The 25,005-nt window shown below is 39.5% G+C and overlaps 1 protein-coding gene across 2 annotated transcripts; it reads left to right on the plus strand.

Annotated features, from left to right (window-relative positions):
* Nucleotides 1–12,252: 12,252 nt before the first annotated feature.
* Nucleotides 12,253–23,011, plus strand: OSGIN2 (oxidative stress induced growth inhibitor family member 2; the record flags this gene model as incomplete). 2 transcript variants are annotated; one of them, XM_079533255.1, is made up of 6 exons in its annotated part: nt 12,253–12,296; nt 14,454–14,608; nt 17,982–18,118; nt 19,201–19,392; nt 19,954–20,045; nt 21,967–23,011. In XM_079533255.1, 6 exons carry the CDS (start codon nt 12,253–12,255, stop codon nt 23,009–23,011), a joined length of 1,665 nt encoding a protein of 554 aa, XP_079389381.1. The 2 variants fall into 2 exon arrangements, with proteins under 2 accessions (XP_079389381.1, XP_079389382.1); XM_079533256.1 differs by lacking the exon at nt 12,253–12,296 and adding an exon at nt 13,149–13,254.
* Nucleotides 23,012–25,005: the final 1,994 nt, after the last annotated feature.

Below are 25,005 nucleotides of genomic sequence, written 5' to 3' on the forward strand. Positions count from 1 at the left end.
CTGTTGGTTTTTATTCTAGCTGAAATGACATGCACAATTACGTTCTGCTAAGATAAAAAGATAATTTCCTAACTTGATTAAATTCTCTTGTTCCCAGCTGAAGCATTTCTAAACCGTACGTTAGATAGATCATGATGAATAAAGGCAGTGAATTAGCACAAACAATAGGAAAAAGAATTCATGTAGGAAAGAATTAAACAAAAGAATTTAGTAAGAATAGAGGTGATCTGAACACAGCTTTCACATGCCAGGGGTCTGAAGGAAGAAAGGTCAGAGAAGAGGAACTGCAGGGATGGAACAAGATTTGAAATCATAGAGGAGGAAAAGAGTATAATTGACTTCTAAAATTAAAGCAGTATCATAATTATCTTCAAGCATTTAAACCAAAGTTATGAACAGCTGAGGGTAAGTGGGAACTATTTTTTATGAAAAACATAGTTTAGGAGCAACAACAAATTAGACCAGATTAGATGAAGCAACTTTTGGAAAACAAAGATATAAGTACCCATTAGCTACTAAATGCAATATGAAATCTGCTTTTCATGCTAAGAATTAACAAGATGACTAATTTTAACTGTAACTAGTGATTCAAACTCAGAGAAAAAGTAGTCACAGAAACAAAACTCAAATCAAGCATTGCTTTTTCTCCCTATCCAGGTTATGATTTATTTTACACCATCTTTAAGTGCAGAATTTACTGGAATGAAATTACTGAAATTACTGGAATGGCATGAGCCATTCAGGAATCCACGGTGACCACCAGTACAAATAAACAGTGTGAGAAACAATCTCATCAGTCTCACCCGAATATATGAAAGCAAAACTGAAATTTCTGCAATTTGTATTTTTTCAAGATGAGATTGCTACTATGGACTAAAGGAATGTCCATGTCTGCCATTCCACAAACAGTGTGGAAGCACCAGGGATATATATTCACATCCTGCATCCCTGAGTAGCTTTAGCTTATATGTCCTGAAATGCTAAATGCCTGCAATTGTGTCCTGTAGACCAGTTGGCTAGCCTGTAGAACAGTTAAGCCTTTATTGTTACAAGACTTAACATTTTCAGCAAGGTTGAATAAAGCTATTATCAGGGAGTCTTTTGCCTGTTGTTTCAGTATTGTAACATGGGGCTTTTCAAGCAAATGCAGAGACCTGTACATATTACTGAGCACTGATCCCAAAACAAAGTTGCACCAGAAAAGCTAAGCCACTTAAGAACACACAGAATTACAAGCCATGCTTGCCTCTGTGCCAGTTACTCACCTTAACTTGTCCCAGTAAATTTGATTTTCATGCAATCACACTGCGGAGCACGATAACTTTCTTTCCATCGAGTGTTCATACAAAAATACACTTTGAAGATTCAGATCAGTCCATTCAGTCACTAGCAAACTATATTTGACTCCTGAGATAAATACAGTCTGGGGACATAATGGCAGCTGTTCTCATCTAGAATTGAATGCTGCTTGTTCATTTAAAAGATTACTATAAACACGTGCCCGTATTGCAGTGTTCCCCAGGATTATAATCCAGACTCAAGGGTAACAGTACCATATGCTGTACAAAACAAGAAGAAAATACTACCACTCCCTCAAACTGCAGAATTCAGTATTTGACTGACAAGACGAAGGATAGAGTGATGAAATTGATTTTGTAAGTACTGGAATAAATCATATTTCTCATGAGAATTTTTGAAGTGTTATTATTGAATATCCACTACATTTGGATTCTGTACTTTTTCCAACAATCGACTTGTTTTCTGTTAGACACAGCTGATAAGGTGAAGCAAGTCTTACTGTTGTGTGGATTCATTTTGCCAAGTTTGATTTGTATATCTGATTTCACCATTGCTGTGTTACTACAAAATGCAAAATAATATAGTCCACTTGGGGCAGGGTTTATTTTACTTCCATGGTTGAATAAAGCAGGAAAAACTACATAAATGAAATCACAGGTTTCAGTCACAAAAAAAAAAGGAGTAGGAGGTGGCCAAATGTTTAATTTTTCTCTTTGTTCTGCCAAAAAAAAAAAAAAAAGCCTACAAGATTTCTGTTGTTGGAACAGCTAATTTTGGCAGATTGCAGTGCTCTTTGAGAAATATTTTTATGTATTACTGACCTCAAGGCTTCTAAAGAACAGCATTTTCAAGCTTTCTGCATGGAATTGATCATTGCTATTGCAGATGGTCTGGTGCCCTGGTCTGTCTTCATTTTACAAAACATGCAAGCCAGCAGATACTGTCTGAGTTTCCATTGTCTTAACAACAATGTGGTTTAGGTGCATTCACTACTACTCATGTTCGATATACATATTATAACATATTGATTACTACATATTATAACATATTTGATATTACATACTATAATATTGGGTCGAGTAATTTGGTTTTAACAGGCTGTGTAATGCAAAACAGCATGAAGGAGACTATGGACCTGAGCCAAACGTTTGCATTTACCCTGAAAACATGTCCTTGAAGTCATAATACATTATATGTTATAATGTGATTATGGGTTTTGTCTCACATGAAGTAAAGATTAACACCTGCATTACAATGCAGTAAATACAGCACATCTTATACAAACTGTCATTGGATTTACAGCAATGATAGGATAATCACACATTCAGATAAATAATCTTTTAGCCCATGTACAAGAAGTCAAACAGGACAAGAATAAAATAAAAAAAAGCATAATGTACCTCAGTGGCTTGTGGAATAATTTATTTATTCTCAGATAGAAAAGCATGGAGTTAGTGTTTATTTATGTGCTTCCAGCTACATGTTTTCTCAAATTGGTCCTTAAAAATGCCCATCTAGGACACCACATACATTTTAAGTAAAAACAAACAAGCTACAAATACAATCAGTACTGGCAAATGCTTCCAAAAATGCTGCCCAGTTACCTCAAGTCAAATCCATTCTGTCTTCAAACACACGTGAAACTAAGGGCAAGCTGCACACCATTTCTGTGGTCTGAAAAACAATACGGGACACAAAACAAAAGCTTAAGTGTCAAAAAAGAGTGAGAAATGTCATGATCAAGCAATCTTATAAGAGGTACGATAATACACTTGAGACACAACATTAACTCACATTGTTCTTTCTAAAGCTTTCTGCAATACTTCTTCACTGACCAGCTTGATTATTTTGACCAGACTTTGTCCTTTTTAGGACACACACTTGTCTCATTTGTAACACACATACTATGACTAATCTCATGTTTTGTTTCAGTATATAAATCCCACAGTTCTTGCAGGATTCTGTCTTTTACAGATATGAAATGGTTAATAACTATGACAATTTAAAAAAAAGTGGTTTATAAATTGGAATTCATGTTCATATACAACCGCAAAGTTTGGTCAAAGCGTAGTTGCTAAGGGGGTGTAGCTGTAACCAAGCTGTCATTGGGTACTGTGCTATTCTTAAATTTTAGAAATCTAACATTTAAATGATTAAAACCTTTTGTATAGTCCTTTTTGGGGGTTTCCTTTGATATCTACTGAAAAGCAGGAAGTGTGATAAAAGCGTATGATGTATTTTGGATAGTGTGAAAAACGACTTCTGCTGATTTTCAGCAACTGCATCTCCCATTCTGTGACATAGCTGTAAGTCACTGGCAACACAGTGAGAAAAATGCATTTGTCACTATCAAATATTTTTGGTCAGCTTTAGGAAATGAGGGTGTCAGATTAAAAATAGAGACCGATGTCGTGATCATCCTGCAGCAGAGTCAAAGAAGCACTGACAGTCTTATCCACACTAACTGTGAGATTGACCCCATGCAAGTGATTAAGAAGATAACTGAAAAGCCAAACCAGTTGTAAGTATACTTTTCACCAAAGTATTCTGGTCATGCAGTCTCTTCTTTCATTCTCACTTACTGACTTTGGGTTACAGAACAAGCTGAAAGCCCTAATCAGAGCCAAGGCTCCAGCATGGAAGGAGCTGCCCGAACACACTGGCACGTGTTGTTCTCCTAAGAATGCAATCAGAAAAAAAAATGCTACAAATAGCTGTGGTGGATAACAAGAGAAACAGAAAAAAAATCAATGCGAATTCTAAAACCCTATACATAATTACATTGCCCAGTTCAGTGACTGAAAGCTTACACTTTCCTTTTTTATCCAAATGCCTCTAAGAGCTATTCCTGAACACCAATTTTTCAGTACTTAACACCATTGTTTTGATGTTTCTCACCCACTCTCTCCTTCACTTCCCATTTGGACAACACAAGAAAAGTGTGATTCAAAGAAATGTGTGAAACAGCAGAAGTATTAGGACGCTTATGGCAGCTGCCTTTTGAATAGATTAAAGGGGGAAGGAATATAGAAGTCACAGCAAAAAGAAACAGATTGGAGAACATTATGTTGCCGCCTTTTGCAACTGAAGAATTTCAGCTTTTTTAAATAATGAGTTTTTGTCTGTTTGAAAACCATTGATATCTTCATTTATATCATGCTCCAGATACCTCGCAGCTCCATACACGGCAGCCCTGACCAGTGTGCTTCTCTCACAAGTTTCTCCTAGCCCTTGTAGAACATCAGTTCTGGTGCACACAATGCCCCCCCAAGGATTCAGCACAGCTCCTGAGAGGTGCAATGTGACTTTCACAAGATGCAGGTGCAACCTCTATTTCGTAAGAGGAGAATGGAAAAACGTTAAGCTCATGATGAATTCAATTGCAATTTTGACATCTTTACAAGCATGTTATTGTTTCCCCAGCTTCCCCCACAACAAGCTTCAGGGTGTGCTGCTGACTGAGAAGGTGGCATGAGACATGCACTGGATACTGTCAGGAACAAGCAGAATGCTGTCACATTTATATAAAAATGCTGTTTGCATCATGATGCTATGTCTAAAAGAAATTAAAGCAATGCAATAGGAAGCTAGCTTGAAGTATATAAGAAATTATGAGGAAGACAAAATATACAGAGCCAAAATTCATTTATCTTAAAGAAATTACATTTGATAAAGTTTTGGTTTTTTTTTTTTTTTTTGTATTAGATGTGATTGAGTTACATTTTTCATATATATATATATGTGTATTTTTTCAGGAAAGAGGATTAGAAGCAGCCATCAAAATAATTTGTGTCCAGGAGCAGGACATTGGTAAAATAACAAGCACAGAGAAAGACCTGGCAGAACTATGAGGTGGGAAGTTCTAATTTATTAAAACAAAAAACAAAAAAAAAAACAAAAAAACAACTTATTTATAATTGAAAACCCATATTCTAAAAAAAAAGTCTGAGATAACAGGAAGTCCTTCCTAATTAAAAAACACAGAACTGCTTCCCCAAAATGAGTGTGCATCTGGATATATGATAGACAGTGGATATATGACAAAAAGTAGCATTACTATTAGCATTACCTTTTAGCTTAGAGGGGATTTCTTCCAGAATATGACTTTCAAAATAAACAAGATAAGAACTATCAATTGTAGGTGGAGTGTAGCTTTGCTGAAAGGCTGCCTAAGACTGGAAGCACAGCTGCACTGCATGCAGGTCAGTGCTGAGCTCCATCCAGGGCTTCCACAGATCAGCAGGACAGTGGGCACGGACATCACAGCAGGATTGCACCAGTGGGCTCAGTAATGGCAGCTTCCAGTACTGGGAGTCCAGCCTATGGAATATTTTGATTTCTCTTCATGGAGAATCTCGTTGTTACAGAATGGCCATTTGGTATCACATTCCCTTTTAGGACAAAATAAAACATACTGTGTGCTACCACAGAGAAGAAGGGTAAATAACTAATGCGGACCAAATACTTATTCTCCATAATACCTACCTGAAGAACACTAATGCAAACTTCTCAGGAGAGTGACACAACCAGAAGACTGTTTCACTTTGCTAAAGTGACCAAGGAGCTTCACAATTCTGGCACAAACACGTTTTAAAGATTGTTTGATAGCAACACGATTCAAAGCAAGTCACTGATCCAAATTTTAAATAGCAGGGACCCACAGTCATTTCCACTCCAATGTTTCCAAACCTGCTCCCACACCACAGCATTTTGTATTTCAGATGAGCTACATGAAGTGTTTGAATTTTTTTTTTTGTGCAGAATGCTTTGTCATTGCTATTTTTCCTTAATGTAAAACAAAAATAACCTAAAATTGGAAGGGCAGATGTTCATTTGTGTAGATAAACACTGAAAAGGCTCTATTCTTTTTTCTTACAAACAGAAAACAAACAGCAAGCACACTTTGTGCTTGCTATCAAAAGCATTTAAAGTTATAGCGACATCCAGGAAAGATTCAGAGCTGTCTGACTGCTTGGACAGAAACAGTGCACTTGTATTAGTACAAGAAGCCACATAATGAATATTTTCTATGAACTCTTCTTTAGCCAGCTAGGCCTAGTTTTATGTCAGAACAATTAAAAACATAAATCAAATATATCCAGGCATGATAGCTCCTATAACGAACACAAAAGACAAACAGGGTGATACAAGAACAAAGTATGAACTGGTAATTTATTATACTTTAGGCTTAGAACATACATTTGGCCTGGTCCTGGTCAAATAAATAAAATAGATGCAATAATATGCAACAAACAGTCAATGTTTTTTGTGGAGCAATTGAAAATAACTTTCACATACATTCCATTCGTGTTTGTTACTACACAGAGAAGGCTCTTTCAAAGTCATAGCAGACAACTGTAGAACTGCAAAAGGAAACAGAGCTTCCAGACTAATTATATTTACAAAATACCACTGGCATATTTTATCAACATCTGTTTATTGTTATAGAGAAGAGTCAACAGTTTTGTTGAGAAAGAGAAAAAATTCTAAATAAAACCTCATGTTCATTAAGGATAAATTGTACTAGATAATGTGCTATACACATCCATTAGAGACACAGCAGGACACAATCTTTACTTTGCGGGATACTTACTCTTACTTACATTACTTTACCACAGATAATGTGGTACACTACAACCAGAGCAGTTCACGAATCCAAAATGCAATACAACCTTGGTTTATTTGTTCTAATACTGAAACAGTTGCCTCAGGGATTAAATTGATTAATTGCACAGAACATGTCTGGAACATGCCATAGGACATGTCCTTGGTCAGAGCTTCCCACGCATACAAACATACTCTTGCAATCAAATCTACAGCAATTTTGAATATTTTGCCTTAGTTAGAGATATGCTTTAAAACTTGTTGCACACCTTTCAAGATGCTTACTTCCATACATTTGTTCTAATCACCAACTTCTACAGTTCTCAAAGCTTTTAAATTCTAGTCCTACCACTTTCACCAGTCTGGATGATGCCTGCTCCTTTCTACAACTTTTTTTTTTGCATCAAGCTCCTTCCCAGACTCACTGAATGGTAACCAAAAGCCTTCTGGCTATTCTCCCTCCTACTGATGTCATTCTGAAACTTATCTGAGATGAACCATTGTGGCAAAGCCATTACAAATTCCTCCAAAGACTGAAAGATGATAAAGAACATCCATTTTCCTGAGACTGTGGTTTAATTGGTAGCTCGGAGTGGCTCATCTCCAGCGCTCGGTACAAGTGCATGCAGCTGCCCATTCATATCAGCCATGGCTGTGAGAACAAGACAATAGCTGCCAGTTGGGCCTTTGCAAGAGACTAAATAGGTTGTACCATCTGTAACTGGAATATCTGACATTATCTTCATAATTAAATGCTTTTTTTTTGTTTGTTTGGTTTGGTTTTTTTGCATTTTTCTTCATCCTTCCCCGTAAGTACATGTAATCTGATTTTTTTTTCCTAATTTACCAAGTTTTTACAAGTTTTTCTATTAGTAGGTTTTTTCAAGCATTCATGCTTTAGGAAGCTGATTTTCAGCAAACTCCCTAACAGTGAAGCAATTTGAAGAAGGTTCTGCAACATTCCTATTTCTTCTAAAGTAGCAAAACCCATAATTGCTTTGCTACTATCTAATAATGTCTGCTTAGAATTATCGTGCAAAAGATCATCTTCATTTTTTCCAAAAATATACAGAAGAAGAAGTTAACTGCTAGCATGGAGGTTTGGATCTATGAGTTCTTATCCTAAATATCGACAAGACTGATGCCACCAGCAGACCCCACGCGGTTAATTTCTTCCAAGTGTTCTATTTTCCAGAGATCGTTTAGGCCTGTCATGTTATGATCTTACAGGCTTTTCCAATCTGACTTTGTCCATCTTCCAAAGCAGCCCAGTGCTGCATTATGAAATACTATTCAGTGTGCACATGACACTGTCACAGCTAAGTAGTCTACCACTGGCTGAGAGTTTTTGACCTTATACCATCAGAATTCTCATATCCTGGTATATCCCAGAATAATATACTGGCTCCTTTTGAGATATTCAGCCACATTTCTCTCTGAAAAGAAAAAAAAGGCCATTAAAGACGCTCATGTCATTTTCTTTGTGTTATTAATTCTTTGACACACAACTTACTGCATCTGTATTCTCCAAGCAAGTACTACTTTATGAGTATTGGGAAACTTCTGAAGAAAACCAGGCTGCGAAAAGATCCCAGGAAGCTGTCAGACCTGCTCTTTTAAGCTCCATGTCTCATATTTGTCCCTCTTAGTAAGTACTAGGTTTTTTGGAAGGATCTGTCCTATTTGCAACATAGCTTCTTGATTGAGACTCCTCTTTATTTTTCCCCGGCCATGCAGAGACTTGTCTTGCAGCTAGATTTCTCAGTTGCTATCTTGCTTAATAATATAAAAGTAAACAACCTGAAGCCTTCGTAATCTCTTCACAACTTTCTTCAGGACTTGGTACATCAGGCTGAGTAGAAATTTTGCTACAGACTTGCAGCAAAACTTGTTTGCTTGTCTCTGAAAATGTTTCATTACGCAGTAGCTTACTGGGCCTTGCAGTTCATACATTTTTCAGTCATTTGATGTTACAGGGAACAGGTTTGTCATCAATGAGACATCTGCCCTGAGTAAGCTCTGCACTGAGATACTGCATTATTTATCAGGACAGGGTTGATCATTCTGCTATAGTGACATTGGAAGCTTTACAGCTCTATTTTCTACTCCATTTATACTTTAATCTCATATTGCACTGGGTGGAGGCACAGAAATCTTACCAACATACTGTTTTCCATGCTGTGTTACAACCAGCAGGTTGCCTTCTTCAGTTACTCACTGATCTTACTGCTTTTGCCACAGAGGACAAAGCCCTCTTGTTCCAGGTCATGTGTCTCATGTTCCACTGAGATACCAGTCCCATGCTCTGATGCTTCCATCCTGTGGGCCCACAGGATTTTCAGGAATATTGCAGTGTCAAGCTGGTACTACATGTACACAACAAGAAGATTTGGGTTAAAAAAAAAAAAATGTTGAAAATAACCTTGTGATTAACAAAAAGTGATATTCTACACATTGATAATGACTTACTGATCACTTGGGGGAATGATCTTTTAATACTTTAAAAATTATTTATTGAGCAAATGCACAATTTTATTGAGTGTTAATGAAATACAGGAACTTTAAGCTGGTTAACATGATTTAAGATGTAGAGAATTGTAATACAACTAGTACACAGTAACTGCCTGAGTGCATTAACAGAAATGAGCAGAACAGGACATGTAAATCCCCTTGAAGTGTGATTACTGGTTGTATATGGGAGGATATTTTCTATGGCTTGGCATGTTTTATTCCACTCTCACTTGTTGTTTCCTTAGTTTTTAATTGTGTTTCACTTTGACAAAGTCACATCTGAAACATACCTTATCCTGATGCAATCACAGATTTAAAATAAATCACCACCAAAAAAACCAAGACATTTGAGACAGCTATATTAAAATTCAGAATTTCAAGGAAACATAAAATTTTATTTCTGGGAAAATCATGTAATTAATTATAACTGTCAATGCAGAATACTATTTCCAGAGAAGCTCTATGAGTTTTTGATGGGTTTATAAAATGCTGCTTATCCAATCTACCTCTTTTGTATTAAAAACTGAAGGTCCAGCATAACATTTTCCATTTCAAATGTAAAAGTGTGCTGGGAAAATACATATCTGTAGGTGTGGACACAGGGGCGGCTGTTTTTCTCCTCTACTCAAAATCATTTCCACAAGGAGAAGGGCAAAAATTAATAATAATGCCAGTCTAGCTCAAGTTGTGAGTTATATTCTAGATGGCCAGATCTGCTGATGGGCAGAAATGACAGAGGAGGCTGTGACCAAAGGCTGTGTGGTGCCTAAAGCCGAGTACGTCCTTCATGTGTCAGCTTCAAAATCAATGTCATCTGACCCTACTGTCAGTTGGCTTAGAGACACTTGAAAAACTTTCTGCTATAGCTAATTTTCTCAAAACATGAGGTTTCTGTTGTACGTTTTCTCTAATTTGTTCAATGAAGGACACAATGTTAATAAAACAAGATGAATTATTCAAGTGGGTGTTATCTGGTAAACCAGCGAGTACTTCATGTACTCTCCTGAACTGAAAACACTGTTTTTTTAAAGGTAGTTTCTGTTTAAAATCCTTTGAGGAAAAAAAAAAGAAAAAGAAAAAGAAAAAAAAGCTAAAAGCAGCTTCACGTTCTTAATTCTGGTCTAAAGATGCATGACAAGCACTGTTAAGTAAATGTGAAGAGCAGTGTGTTTCATTGGGTGTGTTTTGTACTTGCTAAAAAGAGATTTTATATCAAGATTTTCTATCTCCTGAAAACACAGGAAATTAAACTAGCACAGAAGGAAGCACATTTCATTGTGAGGTTGGTCAACACCCAGGGAGGTTGCTCAGAAATGCTGTCAAGTCTCTGCCCTTGGAGACCTTCAAAAATTTGCCTGTGCTGTCAATTTTTTGAGACATCAGCTGGATGTGGTCCCGGGCTGCAGGTAACCTTGCTCTGAGCAGGGAATGGGCATGGGGAACTCCCAACATCCCACTGACCTCAAATACTCTGTGATTAGAGGACTGAGAAATATACGACTTCTCCCAACCATGCACACCTGTGAAACATTTACAATAACAAAAATACAGTTTAGCTACCATTAAATATATGAAGCATTCAGATGTAGATGGACATTAGCCAAGCGGTGCCTACAAAGTTTGTAATATAATTAGATTTCTGTTCTGCTAATACCCACATGTACATCTGCACAGAATCATAGAATGGCTTGGGTTAGAAGGGACCTTAAAGCCCATCCAGTTCCAATTCACCGCTGCTTTGCAGGGCTGCCACCCACCAGCTCAGGCTGCCCAGGGCCCTATCCAACCTAATCCCAAATGCCTCCAGGGATGGGACATCTACAGCTTCTTTGGGTAACCTGCGCCAGTGCTTCACTGCCTTCTGCATAAATGATTTCTGCTTAATATCTAACCTAAGTCTCCCCTCTTAGTTTAAAGCCATTTCCCCAGATCCTATCGCTATCTTATGCAAAAAGTAGGACTCCCTCCTGTTTACAAGTTCCCTTTAAGGCTGCAATGAGGTCTCCCCTCAGCCTTTCCTCCAGGCTGAAGTAGCACAGGTGAAACCTGACTTTACCACAGAAGGAAATACAGGACAGGACACGGGGCTGTAAGATCACTGTGACAGCTGCTGGCATGGCAGCACTGGGTCAATTCAGCAACAGGAAAGCACTTCCTTCTCTAAACACAACTGCTGTGGCTCTTGACTCAAAAACTGAGCACGAAGACGGGAAACATCTCTCAAGTTTCCCACGGAACCACAACAGCGGTTCCCACGATATAACAAAAGGCCTAACGGGTTCAAGCGCCAGGCCCAGGGCATCGGGATCCCACCGCGCTCCGCACCTCAGCGCTTCCTCGCGGCGCCCACAGGTGTGCCCGCGCCGGCGGAGGAGGTGGCACGGCCTGCCGGGAGGGCGGGGACATCCGCGGCAGGGGAGGGGCTGCGGGCGGCTGTATGGCCGCGGTGGGGAGCGGGCCTCATCTTTCTCTGGGGGCTCGCTGGAGGACGTTTCTCCCCGTCCCCCGCGGGGCGCTGAACGCGTCGTTCTTCCCCCACCGTTGGGCGAAGGGTTCCGCCCGCTCCCTCGGCGGGCGGCCGTGGCGGCGCATCCCCCTGCGGGGCGGGCAGGAGGAAGCGCGCCCTCCTCCTCGCTCTCCTCCCGCTCCTCCCTCCCGGTGCTGGCGGCGGCTCCTCCTTCCGCGTGTGACCCGCGGCCGCCTGCGAGCGGGGAGGAGGCGCGGCGCGGCCCCAGTGTGGCGACGGCGGGAGGAGGAGGAGCGGGAGCCGCGGAGCGACATTCCCCCGCAGCCCCGCCGCCGGGCCCCGCCGGCGCCCCGAGCCCGACGGAGCCCCCCATGCCCGTGTGGTGCTGCCGCTGCTCCTTGGCCGGTCCCGTTAGGTGAGGGGCGGCGCGGCGCCGGGGCCGCGGCCTCCGCGGGAGACGTGTGGAGCGAGGGGCGGGATGGAGGGGCGCCCCAGCCGCGCGGTCACCTTGGGCAGCGCCGAGCCGGGCAGCGCCGAGCCGGGCAGCCCCGCCGCCGCGCGGGGCCGTGCGCCGTTCCTCCTCCGTCGGCGCTCACGGTGCCGCTCCGGGCACCGCGCGACCCCGCCGGGAGATAAGAGCAGCCCGCCGGCGGGATGTGCGCTTGGCACCGGGTATCACCCGTGTGTGCGTGACGAGATCTCCGTCAGCCGCGCGCTGCGGTCAGCCTGCTGCTACGCACAGCGTTGCAGGGGCTTTGGGAACTGCTCCGTAAGAAAGGCTCCTCCGTTAGTAACTTGAGGGAAATAACGGCAGCTGTTGCGAACGGTTTGTTCTCTTCCCGGGGAAGATAGCGTTTACGTACGGTACGTGTTTTCCTGCTCTTTTCCCACATTTCCTTTAGAAATGTAACTAACTGCGAATAACTGAAAATCAAGAGCGAAGCGCCAGCGCCGGGTCTGGCAGCCTCGCGTCGCTGCGGATCCCCGGCTGGGGGCTGAGCGCAGGCCCTGAGCCGGGCTGCTGATACCGGTCCCCGCCATGCAGAGCTGGATGCAAAACCTGGTGCTTGTTGCTGGGCCGTTGCTCGCGGCTCAGGGGCGGCCACCTCCGCCATCCTAATTCAGGATCTTCCCGAGCTTTGCTGCGCTGTTCCTAAGAAGCAAGGATGCGCGTCTGGTGCGGTGCTGCTTCTGCTTCGTGCACGTGATAGCTGAGGAGCTGCTTGTGTGTGCAGGCAGATCTGCACAGTTCTGTGCCGGTTTCAGCCTTCCATCCTGCGAGGAGGGTGTGTTGAACCCCCTTGCTCTCTGCCAGTCCACCTGCAAAGCCCAGAGCACTGCTGCCGTAGTGAGCTCAGAGTGCAGGCTGGCAGGTAGCGGAGCCTACCTGTACCTGCCTAAAAAAGCAGTGTGGTGGTTCAGTGAAGTTCTCACTTCCAGAAGTAAATACAATTTCAGAATGGCTTCCCCCTTTTTAACCAAGAAGTGACTGTCACGGGGCTGGCTGACAGTGCTGTCACTGCTGTGTAGCTCAGTCTTCAGCTTTCTGTCAGGCTTTGGGAGCATCCAGCAGACCCCTCAGGCCAAGGGAGCTGATAGGTTGGGACGTTTTTAATTGAGGAGTTGAGCATTTTAAAGATTTAATAAAAGCAGATTTTTAATTTGCCATTGCCTTTTAAGCTAAGCTGATGAAATGTTTGCTTCTTCAGTGACCTGGAAAACTTGAGTAGGTGCTCATGAATAATTAAGAGGCAAGCAGTTTAAAACACGTCTTTAGCATAGATGTATATGTGGAGCATGAAGAACTGTGAGAGGAAGCTAGCTTGGTGTTGCAGAGAGAAAGCTGACAAATTAAGGAGATGACAAGTGGTGGGAGCAGTCTGTAATGCAGCAGCTAACCTATTGGTGCATAGTAATTACTTGCATTAAGTTTGTTTTTTGATTCTTTTTGTAAAAGACTTTCTTAACGTGGTTAAAACCACCATAGGATGCACCTAGGGTTACTAGAAATTGCAATCTCTCAATTTTTTGCACCACTGCTGACTTTTAGGTTCGCGTCTACCTGATCAAGAATGTGTTGGTGTGAAGTCTTGTGTGCTGTTCAGCAGGTAGGAAAGTATGTAAGGGGCTGCTGATACATCTTAGCTTCTCACTCAGTTTTTGGTTGGTCTCAGTGTTGTTTGTGGGCTAGGTGGGGGGTGTGTCCACTTCTGATGGGGATAATGAAAAGTGAGCTTTTCTGTGTGGTGGATCAAAATAATGCTCGTTGGTTATACATTGGCTTTGTATAAACTGAATTGGAAATCTGTGTCTCTGTGGAGCCATCTGTCCCTTTTTATTATCTTGCTATAGACTTCCTAGGAGAAAATGGACTTGGATTTACTGTTAGAAAACTGTTCTGGAGAGTAAAATTCTGTATACTGGATGAAACATATCTATTTTAGTCTATTTTTTGTTAATTCTGTAGCTCTTCAAATAAAGCATTAGAAGCAACTTTATTTTGACAAGATTGTTTTGACTCCAGTACAACTGTTATATTTTCAGTTTTCTTCCATCTGTCCTTCTCAATTAGGAATTACAACAGCTCTGAAACTGAAGGACAGCTTCTGAATTCCTTTGGCCAGTATTTTGGTGACAGCCTTGGGAAGAAGATAAAAAGAATGCCTTTATTAGAAGAAACTGTTCTGCCTGGAGACTCTCTTCTTACTCTGCCTGTGGTAATAATAGGTGAGTTTTTTGACTCAAAATTCTCCACTGCTACCATTCCCTTTATAGGCTTGCTGTGTGAAGTCATTTATCGCTAAATGAATAATGCTTAACATCCTTACGGTGAAGGTGCTTATTACAAAAATAGTTATTATGATTAACAACAGTGCCATCAAATTATATTGAAGTTCTTGCAACCAGAGTACATTTGAATTGAAATGATGACCTGGCAAATGGAGCTGCATTACTTGGCAGCAGATAGATGAGTCTTAGCAGCACTGCTTGGATTCAAGCATTGATCTCAAAGGGCTTGATTAACATGGTGCTGTGTCTTCATCAGTTTGCATGGAGGTTGTTGATGCTGTGGCACTAAAAATTTGCGGAGTCATGCAGGACAGTGAAACGCATAATGTAAAGTGTGTGCTATGTGTATTGGCTAGATGTTAACCTGGTTTATTAATTGTGTTTCTCCGTTGCATCTGTCACTAATATCAGAATATTGTCCCATCTTTTACCAAATCAATCCATGCCAGTTCAGCCAGTTGAGAACAATGCGTTGTAGTCTTGATGAAACAGTTAAAGGATTGTAATTGTAAAATCTTGCTGAATGACAGGATGGCAGAGGGAACAGACTCCCAGGGTACACAGCATAAATTGGTTTGTATTGAGCCAAGGCTCTTGAGCAACAGCTGTTCTTGAGCAACTAGCTCCTTACTGCCGTGAGTTGATGAAGGGTTAAAGAAAAGATCTGAAATAAAAGAGGCTTTCAGAAACCTCCGAAGTCCAAAGCTGTTAGGACTATAGCAAATCAACACCTTTAATTGTACATGTAAACAGGCAGAGAAATTCCAAAGAATGATATTTCAACATACATTCATGTTAAATCTCCACAACTCAGAAAGATCAGTGTTTGTACAGTGCACGTTCTCAAAGCTTTCTTCACAATGGCGTAAAATAGTGTTCATGGAATGTATTTTATATGAATGTGACAGACATGAATCACTTGCTAAATTCTGCATCACAGTTGAAGAGCAACAGCTTCCTGGCATTTCATCAACCTTCGTTTAAGTTTACCATATGGCTAATGACTCAGTTTTCACTGTTTAGCTTTGCAAATATGTGTTATGCAAATACCTGTGCTCAATACTTACTTTGTCTACAGTGCCTTCCTCTGTGCTGATACCAAACACAGCTGCTTTGAGTATTTCTACTTGGGAGGGGGAAAAGTTACCCGAAAGTTATTTCACACATACATCTGAGAAATGTTTCAAGTTTATCTTCCTCAGCTGCACGTTATCTCTAATTCGTTTGCTGCCTTAAAAGATATCTATGTTGATCCGTAATGTTATGGAACACCACTGTTTTTCCCTCATACGTGTGTGTGCACAAACAGAATCTCTACTGGCTTAATCTTGTGTGCTATTCCTGTGTAAGTGGAGTTTAACATCTTTAAGTTTCCTAGTGCTGTCTTTTCATTGCACTGTTCTAACAATGGGGAGGAAAAATATGGCATAGTTCATTAGTGACTTCATAATGGAGTAGCAACTTCTGTTGCCTTCTCTTTAGCTTCACCATTCCATTTCTCCCCTGTATGAGGCCCAATTTAAGATCAGATTCTTAGGTTTGTGCTGTGCAGTGTACTGTAATACTTTAGGGTGTACAAAACTACTCTGATAATATTAAGTAACTTCTGTGTTGTTCTTGTTTTGCTCAAGAGAATGGGAAGAAACTGTTAAATTCTATTTGAATGAGGTAAAATTGGTAAATTTTGTGGTAGAGAACATCCAGAGAATGTTCTGTGCTAAGCTTTATCATGTGCACTGGTTTTGATCTTAACATGTAAACACAGTGTGGTTCTATTTTCATCCAAATAACAGGGCTTTGCAGGGATCTTTGAAGTTGGTTATCCACTTCATATTTAGGTACAGAAAGGCGAACTTCATCTAGAAGATGTCTGTGGTGGGAACTCGCCCCCTTTCTCTCATTCTTTCCAGTGCTTTATGGTTTTACAATGCACAGGCATTTTAACACTTTTTTTGATGTCCATATACTCACACAAAAGCTGCATTAAGAGCCCTTGAGGCACTCTGCAGCCTGGGTTATTTACTCAGGTTCTAGACCTGGGAGTGAATAGGAAAGATGAGGTCTGAGCAAACTTGTTGGGAAATATGGGGCCAAAAAATCCAGTAAGTGGGAAGAGGAGACATGCGCTGCAGGAGTGAGATTGGAAATACAAGATACAAATAGGTGTGTGAAGATAATGAGGAATAAGAAGCAAAGGATGAACTCTTGAGATCAGGAGTTAAAATAATACAAAGATCTAGCATCCTAATGATGAGTGCTACATAGAACCATGAATAAATTGGTAACTTCAGCATCAGATCTAAATAGTGTGTAGTAAATGCCACGTGTGCCCCTCTGGATGAAAATAAAGACAAAATACTGAGTAATGTCTCAGTGGGAGAACACTGCTCACTACTTTTCGTTCAGTTAATGAGGAAAACCTATCGAAATAACTGCACGTAGTCACCTGTTTACAGTCTGTAGAAAAGCACATGCTTTTCTGATATTAACTTTCCCTGGATTTTTATATTTGACTTTACAACATTAGCACTACTTCTATACTCGTATGTTATTGTGATCCCGTACTTAATTCAATGCTAATCAAACAAATACTTTCCTTACAGTAATGTCTTGGCCCCATCCATTTTGCACCTTTTATAAAATAAGTTCATCTATTAATTACAATAATTTGTGTAAATTATAGAAAGCCATAAAACAAAAAGATGCTTGAGTTGATATTGCTGCAATAAAGCATAATGCTGAATGTGGTTTGATGCAAGTTTTTTGTACAGTGCTACATATGTAGTATGTGTGTCAGCATCTACTTTGTTGTGCTGTGTGTGTGATATTTCATTGTCTTGGATCATTTCAGCTTTCTGCTCATCTTTTTTCTTTTATAAGACCTAAAGAGCATATACCCCAGCTTGTTTCTATTCTGTGTTTTACAGTACTTAGTACAAGTGTGAATGCAAAAATGCAAGATGGAAATATTCGGGTATTTCTGTGATTGACAAGTAGAGCAGATCTTATCCATCAGACTATTTGCATGAGAACAGTGAACTTGACATGCTGAAATATGAAATCCCTTTATGTACACTTTGTTTCATAGTGCTAATTGTCACACACATTTTTTCTTACCTGATAAAAACTGTGCTTGGCTTATCTGGAAGAAGTTCTAGGGTAGGTGTTATTTTACTGTGATAATTATAAGCTGCTTTGAATTGGGATGGTAATGCATTATGCCACTTCACTGTAACTTTATTGCTGCTTATTTAATTACTTAGTAGAAGTAACCTAAAGTTTCTAAAGCAGTTTCCTCTTTCTTTAATAGGAAATGGACCTTCAGGAATTTGTCTTTCATATCTACTGTCTGGATACAGGCCGTATTTGTCTCCTGAAGCTGTACATCCAAACCCCATTCTCCACACAAAATTAGAGGAAGCCCGGCATCTTTCCATTGTTGATCAGGTAAGCTTGTTTTGCAGTCTTGTCCAGCTCTTTTCCTACAAACTACATTATGAAACAGTTGTCTTTAGTGAGCCTATTTGAAATGCTTTTGTAACTTACGTAAGTAGTGTGTAGATGAAAAAAGGGCTTAATGTTCTTATCCTGCCAAGAATGAGACCACAGTACAGCTCAAGTAGCTGTGTGGCCTCAGCCAACTAGCTTTACCACTTGACCTATGCTCTTCTTACCTGCAAACTGAAGGGCAGCGCATACCTTCTTCAGTGTCTCATTAGCAGATTATATACTTGGCACTTCCAGATGAAAAATGGTACGTTCTGAGAACTGCTTATCTTAAATATAAATTAATTATCGTAAATATAAATAAATAAATAGCAGATTGCAGAAAAATATGTAGAAGTAGCCTGCTTAGCTAATCACATTTCCAGTGCAGTGATAACATGCTTCTGTTGATTTAAATGATCTAAGGCTCGTGGTCCAAGGCTGCTATGTTTGTGAAGGTGGTTTGTTTTGTAGCTCTAGAGATCTTTTTGTTTGTGGTATTTTTGGGTTTTACAATCTGCCTTTTGTAATGATATTATCGCTTGCCAGAAGCATCAAAAGCACCACTATGTCAGTGAGGAGCTGATGCAGGCCTTCCAGCTCTCATGTCCTACAATGTTTGGGTGCAGCTGTGTGGTGGTTTAAGGCTGAATGCCACATGCTCATAACATGCTTCAGATATGTGTTGTAGTTACATGACTGGAAACACTAGCAATTCTCTGTTAAAAGCAGTGCAGTATCAGTAAGTATAAATGTTACCAGGTTGCTCTGTTCTATTTGTCCCAATTGTTAAAATACCACCTAGCCCTGCATTAGTAGTATGTAATTTTCAAATGAGGCACATGTACTATATTCAGAGTTACAGGAGTAAATCATAGCAGTTATTTCTAAACTGTTTTGATTGTGTTTATCTATAAAATACTTAAAATGCAACTTCCACTGACTATATTTTCTGCGTATCAAATTCAATGTCTGTACATCAGAACAGTATGATAAACAGTAAAAGTTAGGAAAATATATAAAACTTAACTTTCTTGCTTCAGGATCTAGAGTATCTGTCTGAAGGCCTGGAGGGACGCTCTTCAAACCCAGTTGCAGTGCTCTTTGATACACTCCTTCATCCTGAAGCTGACTTTGGGTATGACTACCCATCCGTTTTGCACTGGAAGCTGGAACAGCATAATTATATTCCCCATGTAGTGCTTGGTAAAGGACCACCTGGTGGGGCTTGGCATGTGAGTAAACATTTCATATCATGATAATTTTGTGGATTGGGGCTTTTCTTAGAACGGCTGTTTTAAATGTCAATGATGGCAATTGCAGTTTCCATTATCAAAGGTCAAGTATGTTAAAGATTGGCAGAGGGATAAGTTGTTCTTTAATTTTGGGGATTGTGGCCATAACTGCTGTCTTGTTTTTATTATTATTTTAAATTATAACAAAGGTTATTCTCTAACTTTTCTCATGTTGTTTTCAGGTGCAATTATACAAAATCTTAAATCTTTAAGATTTTGGCTGCATCCTTTGCTTTAATCTTTTTTTCTTGTTTCAAATAACAATATTTTTAAGTAACCTTTATTTTCCCCTTCGCTTGTCCTCTCTTTCTACTTTTTTAGATCACATAGTTGCTCATTAAAACATCTAACTGTAGGGCAAAAATATTTCATCAGATGTATTATGCTCTATTTTTATGTTGGTCTGAAGGAATACAGTGAGAAGAACTTTGCTGTTTCACATAAAAGTATCTATTAGGAATGCATCTGGTCATCTTGGTTTTTTTTTTTCCTCCACCCTAGGCCATGGAAGGCTCTATGCTAACAATCAGTTTTGGAGACTGGATGGAACTGCCTGGACTCACTTTCAAGGAGTGGGCAGCTAGCAAGCGCAGGTAAAGATACTGCCTAAAGTACTGGGAAATAAGTTGTAAGAATGCAGGTAACTGTTTTAAGAACTGGAAAATATTTGAGCTTCATTCTTTACAGGAAAACTTCTTTTGTTTATTAAATTGCCTAATGGCATCAGAAATGATTTATGTACTCTGGTGGAAGAAAATTGACAGCAGTTGGCCAGAGCGATGGCTTTCAGTGCATCAAAATATATATGTGTACTAACAGTGATGTGTTTGAACATTTCTCAAATAAGTGCTGTTACTGTAAGCTGATTCAGTCATTTAAAACCTACCAAAGTATACCAGAAGTTCCTCTTTCAATGTGGATGTTAACTTGAGTAACTTAAGTTGCTGTGGATACTCACTTGCAATTCAGGAAGTCTGTACCTCTCAGTATTTACTTCACAGACAAAGCTGTAGCATCTGAAATGTTACAGTCTATTAACTGTACTTTTAAGAGAATAATTCATTGCTTCCCAAAGTTACTTTCTTGTACTAAGTTCCTTGGAAGGCAAGTTAAAGAAAAAACTCTGTCTTGTACAATCTGTTGGCTTTTACTTTGAAGCTGCGATTAGTTCCCAAAGATCTGTGTCAACAGATGCACTCTGCTTAAGCCTGTTCTAAAACAAATTTTCCTAACTTTGTTCTAGCAAAATGAAAGGAAGTTGTTTTGACACATAAGGCAAAAAAAGTAGAAGGATTCCTTGGGCATATGTCTTTAAGAGCAGTGTTACTCATTTCAGGACAACACTTAAAATGAAGAAACTGTACCTTTGTTCTGTAATAGCTTTCTTAGATAATAAGGAGACAAGATTACTGTCATTAACTGAAATCCCATAAGCTACTTATTATCTGGAGCTAATTTGTTTATATTATAATTTTCAACAATACTATAAAAAGAAATGCTGAACTGTTTCACTGCAGTTAAACAGGCATAATTAGAAATATCAGTGATAATTAATGCTTACAGTCATATGAAATAGTGTTGTTATACCAGGTGTCACACTGACATTCATCCTATCCATTAAATACCTCATTAGGATTTTCAGAGTAGTAACCTAAACTGAAAGCACGTATGCTGTCTTTTTAACCATTGAGAATAAGCAACCCAGTCTCATGTAAACACACTTCTCAGCTTAGTTCAGTGGATAACCTGTTATTTGCTGCTGTTTCTTTTGGCTTTTCCTGGAGCTTTTTTCTAAAGAAGCAAACAGATTCATTCAATTTCTCAGACAGCTTAAATTTTTTGTAAATAGGTCAAACATAAGGTAGTATGAGGATTCCAGTGCAAGAACGCTTTTTCTTGAACATCTGGTCATTGTAATCCTGTTCAAATGTGTATTAAGGTTCAGTGTGATACTTTATTCATTCAGGTAGGATTTAATTCTCTGTTACAGAGCTACTTAATTTGAAACTTACTGAGCTTATCTGTACTCACAGGAGAGTGATTCGTTTGAGTTAAGCCCTTTTCTTCATTACACTTTACAATATACCAAACCTACAGTTTCAAATTTGGCTCTTAGCAATTATGATATTTATTTACTTTATTTTAGTGGTCATTGAGTGCTGTTTTAGCTGGTGTTCTACTGTAGATGGTCATGATGTTAAAGTGAGTTGTAAAACACTTCCATATAGACCTAAGTAATACTGCAGTTTTCTTTTTGATTTGTTCATCGCCTTAGCACTTATTATAATTAAATATTTACATTGTTTTTAAGAAGAGATAGCTTGTCTCTTATGTCAGGAATCAAGAGAGCAAATAAAGCAAATTGAGTGAGTTTAAATATACTGAACTCCACATCAGTTACACTGGGCAGATTCAGTGCTCTTAAATCTGACTGTTGTGTCGTAGATCATAGTTGGATGTTGAAAGTATTGATAAGGTCTTTATATAAACTGGAAACATTCAATTTTGTTTCAGAAATATAAAGAGTGACCGAGTAATGCCGGAGGAAATAGCTTGTTACTATAAACACTATGTTAAAGTCATGGGCCTCCAAAAAAACTTCAGGGACAATGTTTACATAACATCAGTATCCAGACTTTACCGAGGAGATGATGAAGATAGAAGTCAGCTGAATGAAAATATTCCGACGCAGCATTTGGAAATGGAAGATGGACAGAAACCACTGATTAAGCGAAACTGGGAAGTCAGAGGTTATCAGCGAGCAACAGATGGTTCTCATGTGCCCTTCTGCCTCTTTGCTGAGAACGTGGCTCTTGCCACGGGAACCTTTGACTCTCCTGGCCGACTGCACATTGAAGGTGAAGATTTTCCTTTTGTCCTTCATTCCATGTCTGACTTCGGAGCTGCTGTAAGCAAAGGAAAGCTACGTGGGAAAGCAGACCCTGTGTTAGTTGTGGGTGCTGGACTTACTGCAGCTGATGCAGTACTGTGTGCCTACAATAACAACATCCCAGTAATTCATGTGTTTCGTAGAAGAGTTACTGATTCGAGTCTGATTTTCAAACAATTGCCTAAAAAGCTTTACCCTGAGTACCATAAGGTCTATCATATGATGTGCACTCAGTCACATACTGGGGACTCTCATCTGCATTCTGCTTACACTAGTTTCCCTGAACACAATGTACTTTCCTTTAAGCCTGAAATGAAATGTGTTCTTCAGAGTGCCTCTGGACTGAAGAAAATCTTGAAGTTTTCTGTAGCCTTAGTTCTGATAGGTTCTCACCCAAATCTTTTCTTTTTAAAGGACCAAGGACATAGCATAGGGCATCACTTAAATCAGCCCATCACGTGCAAAGGGAATCCTATTGAGATAGATCCATATACATACGAATGCACTAAGGAAGCAAACCTCTTTGCTTTAGGTCCCCTGGTGGGAGACAACTTTGTACGGTTTCTGAAAGGAGGTGCATTGGGCATTGCACGATGCTTGGCAATAAGACAAAAGAAGAAACATGAATTGATGGGAAGTGAGGATGGAGGAGGTGATGGGGTACCATAAATAAGGCATTAGAAACTTTTCACATATGGAACTAGACTTAGTCTAACAAAACACTCACTGACAGCAAAAGTTGTTAGCAGTCATATTTCTGTATACAAGTAACCTGTGCTTGTATTGTTTGATAAAGGATGCTGATACCATAATACTTCCTTTTCAAAATGCAAAGATTTGATCTGCTGTTACAACTGATCTCTATCTACTGGAATTAATTCCAGAGAAACAGAAAATGAGACTAACTCTTACTGACCTACCTGTCATCTCTTGCTCAGCTGAAAGAGCAGACTTCCTCTGGGAAAAGCAATGCCTGCCAGTGTGGGTTCATCTTTCAGTGTCAAACTTGACAAAATATTCCTATCCTGAAATTAACTTCAAAAAGCAGAAGGCTGTTAGTAGAAAGTGATGCTTGGTCCCAGAGCAAATTTGGAGCCTTTTGAAGTGGGAATTTTATTTATTTGCCATAGTAATACTTGGAATGAGCACTTACAAAATGGTCTTTACTATACGAAGGATATTCCATAAGCAGAGAGAGTCCCAAGAGAGTCCCAAGTGACCCAATTTGGTAATTGGAATAAAAGAATAGGCATTCGTGTTTAATCTTCAGTGCATGATTTGACAATCCATTAATGTTTTTTTCATGCAATGCCTAGATTTTGGTGAGTAGAGAAAGACGTGACCTGAGATGTTCCCCTGCGGTGATATGTACATTCTGAGAGAACTCACCAACATAAACAATAAAGTACTGATGTAAGTGCTCTTATTACAGTGTCAGTATAATGAATATTTAGTGTACCGGTGCAAAAGTCTACATGAGAAAGCTTTTCAGCTTTTTGCCTCCTAGCTCAGGAAGACTGGGATCACTTGAGTGATGAAGGTGGGTGATAGGTGGTAGTATTTCCCATTTGGCCAAATACGGATTATTTGCAGCCTGCATATTTTTAAAATGTCATGGGAAAGGATTATATCTTACAGCCAGCGTAACAACAACAACAAAAAACAAACAACGACCATACTTTGTACGAAGGCTTACAGTTTGCTGTAAGATATAAATATTTAACGTGTAACTACCTCTGAAGTTTTACATTTATCCTCCATAACATAAGGTCTAGATTTCATTTGTTGGATTTTTGTTTGAGCGTGCTCTAGAATTATTGACTATAGTAAGCAGCAGCTCACTGTTATTCCAGAACTCACAAATCAAGTGCTTCAGTTCATTACCAAACACTTAAAACAGGTTAATTCGCAGAATAACCTGGGTAGACTCTTAGTTTTTCATTAGCCCTTTTCTGTGTTAAAGAATGTCATGTTCATGTAAGGTATTGTATTTGCGTGATTGAAATCTTCATATCAGAACTTAAGTAGGTTTTAAAACTGAAACGAGGTTTAGACTTGGTCTGAAACTATCAGTGCTTGCTGGTATCCCAGCTCACTTTCCCAAGTTATAGATACCTATAGTGACAAATGCCTGTTTTCTGTGCCAACTGAATTACAGAGTTCTGTGCCTACCGTCAGCCTTTATGTACCTGAGGAAGGTAATCAGGCTTGGATCACAGAAGTTAAAGTCAAAAAGGCTGAAGTATGTGAGGATTAAAGAGAGGTTTTTTCCAATGGAAATCCAAAATTATTTATGAAGTGATGCTACTACTGACAAATTTTAGAGATAATTGCTTAAGTATAAGGAGGGCAGACTTCGTATTTGCTTTATTGCCTACACGATTGAATTCAGCTGTACGTTTTCAGTGGTGGAGGTATTTTTAATAGTGACATTTGGACTGGTTTTAATTATTCTAGGTTTATTTTGTTGATAATTGAATTGAGATTCTATAATTAGCCTTCATTAGTGAGAACTGTATATATACATCTATCCTAAATCTGTGCTACCCAATAATTTAACTAAGAATTAGCATTGAAGTGCTAGATTTTAGACTGCAGGTAATAGAACTGGATATTTTAGAACTGCTTAATACTTGCTTACAAAATCTTATTGCAATTAACAT

This window comes from Tetrao urogallus (genome assembly GCF_951394365.1).
Source record: "Tetrao urogallus genome assembly, chromosome: 3".
In the NCBI taxonomy this organism is placed as follows: domain Eukaryota; kingdom Metazoa; phylum Chordata; class Aves; order Galliformes; family Phasianidae; genus Tetrao; species Tetrao urogallus.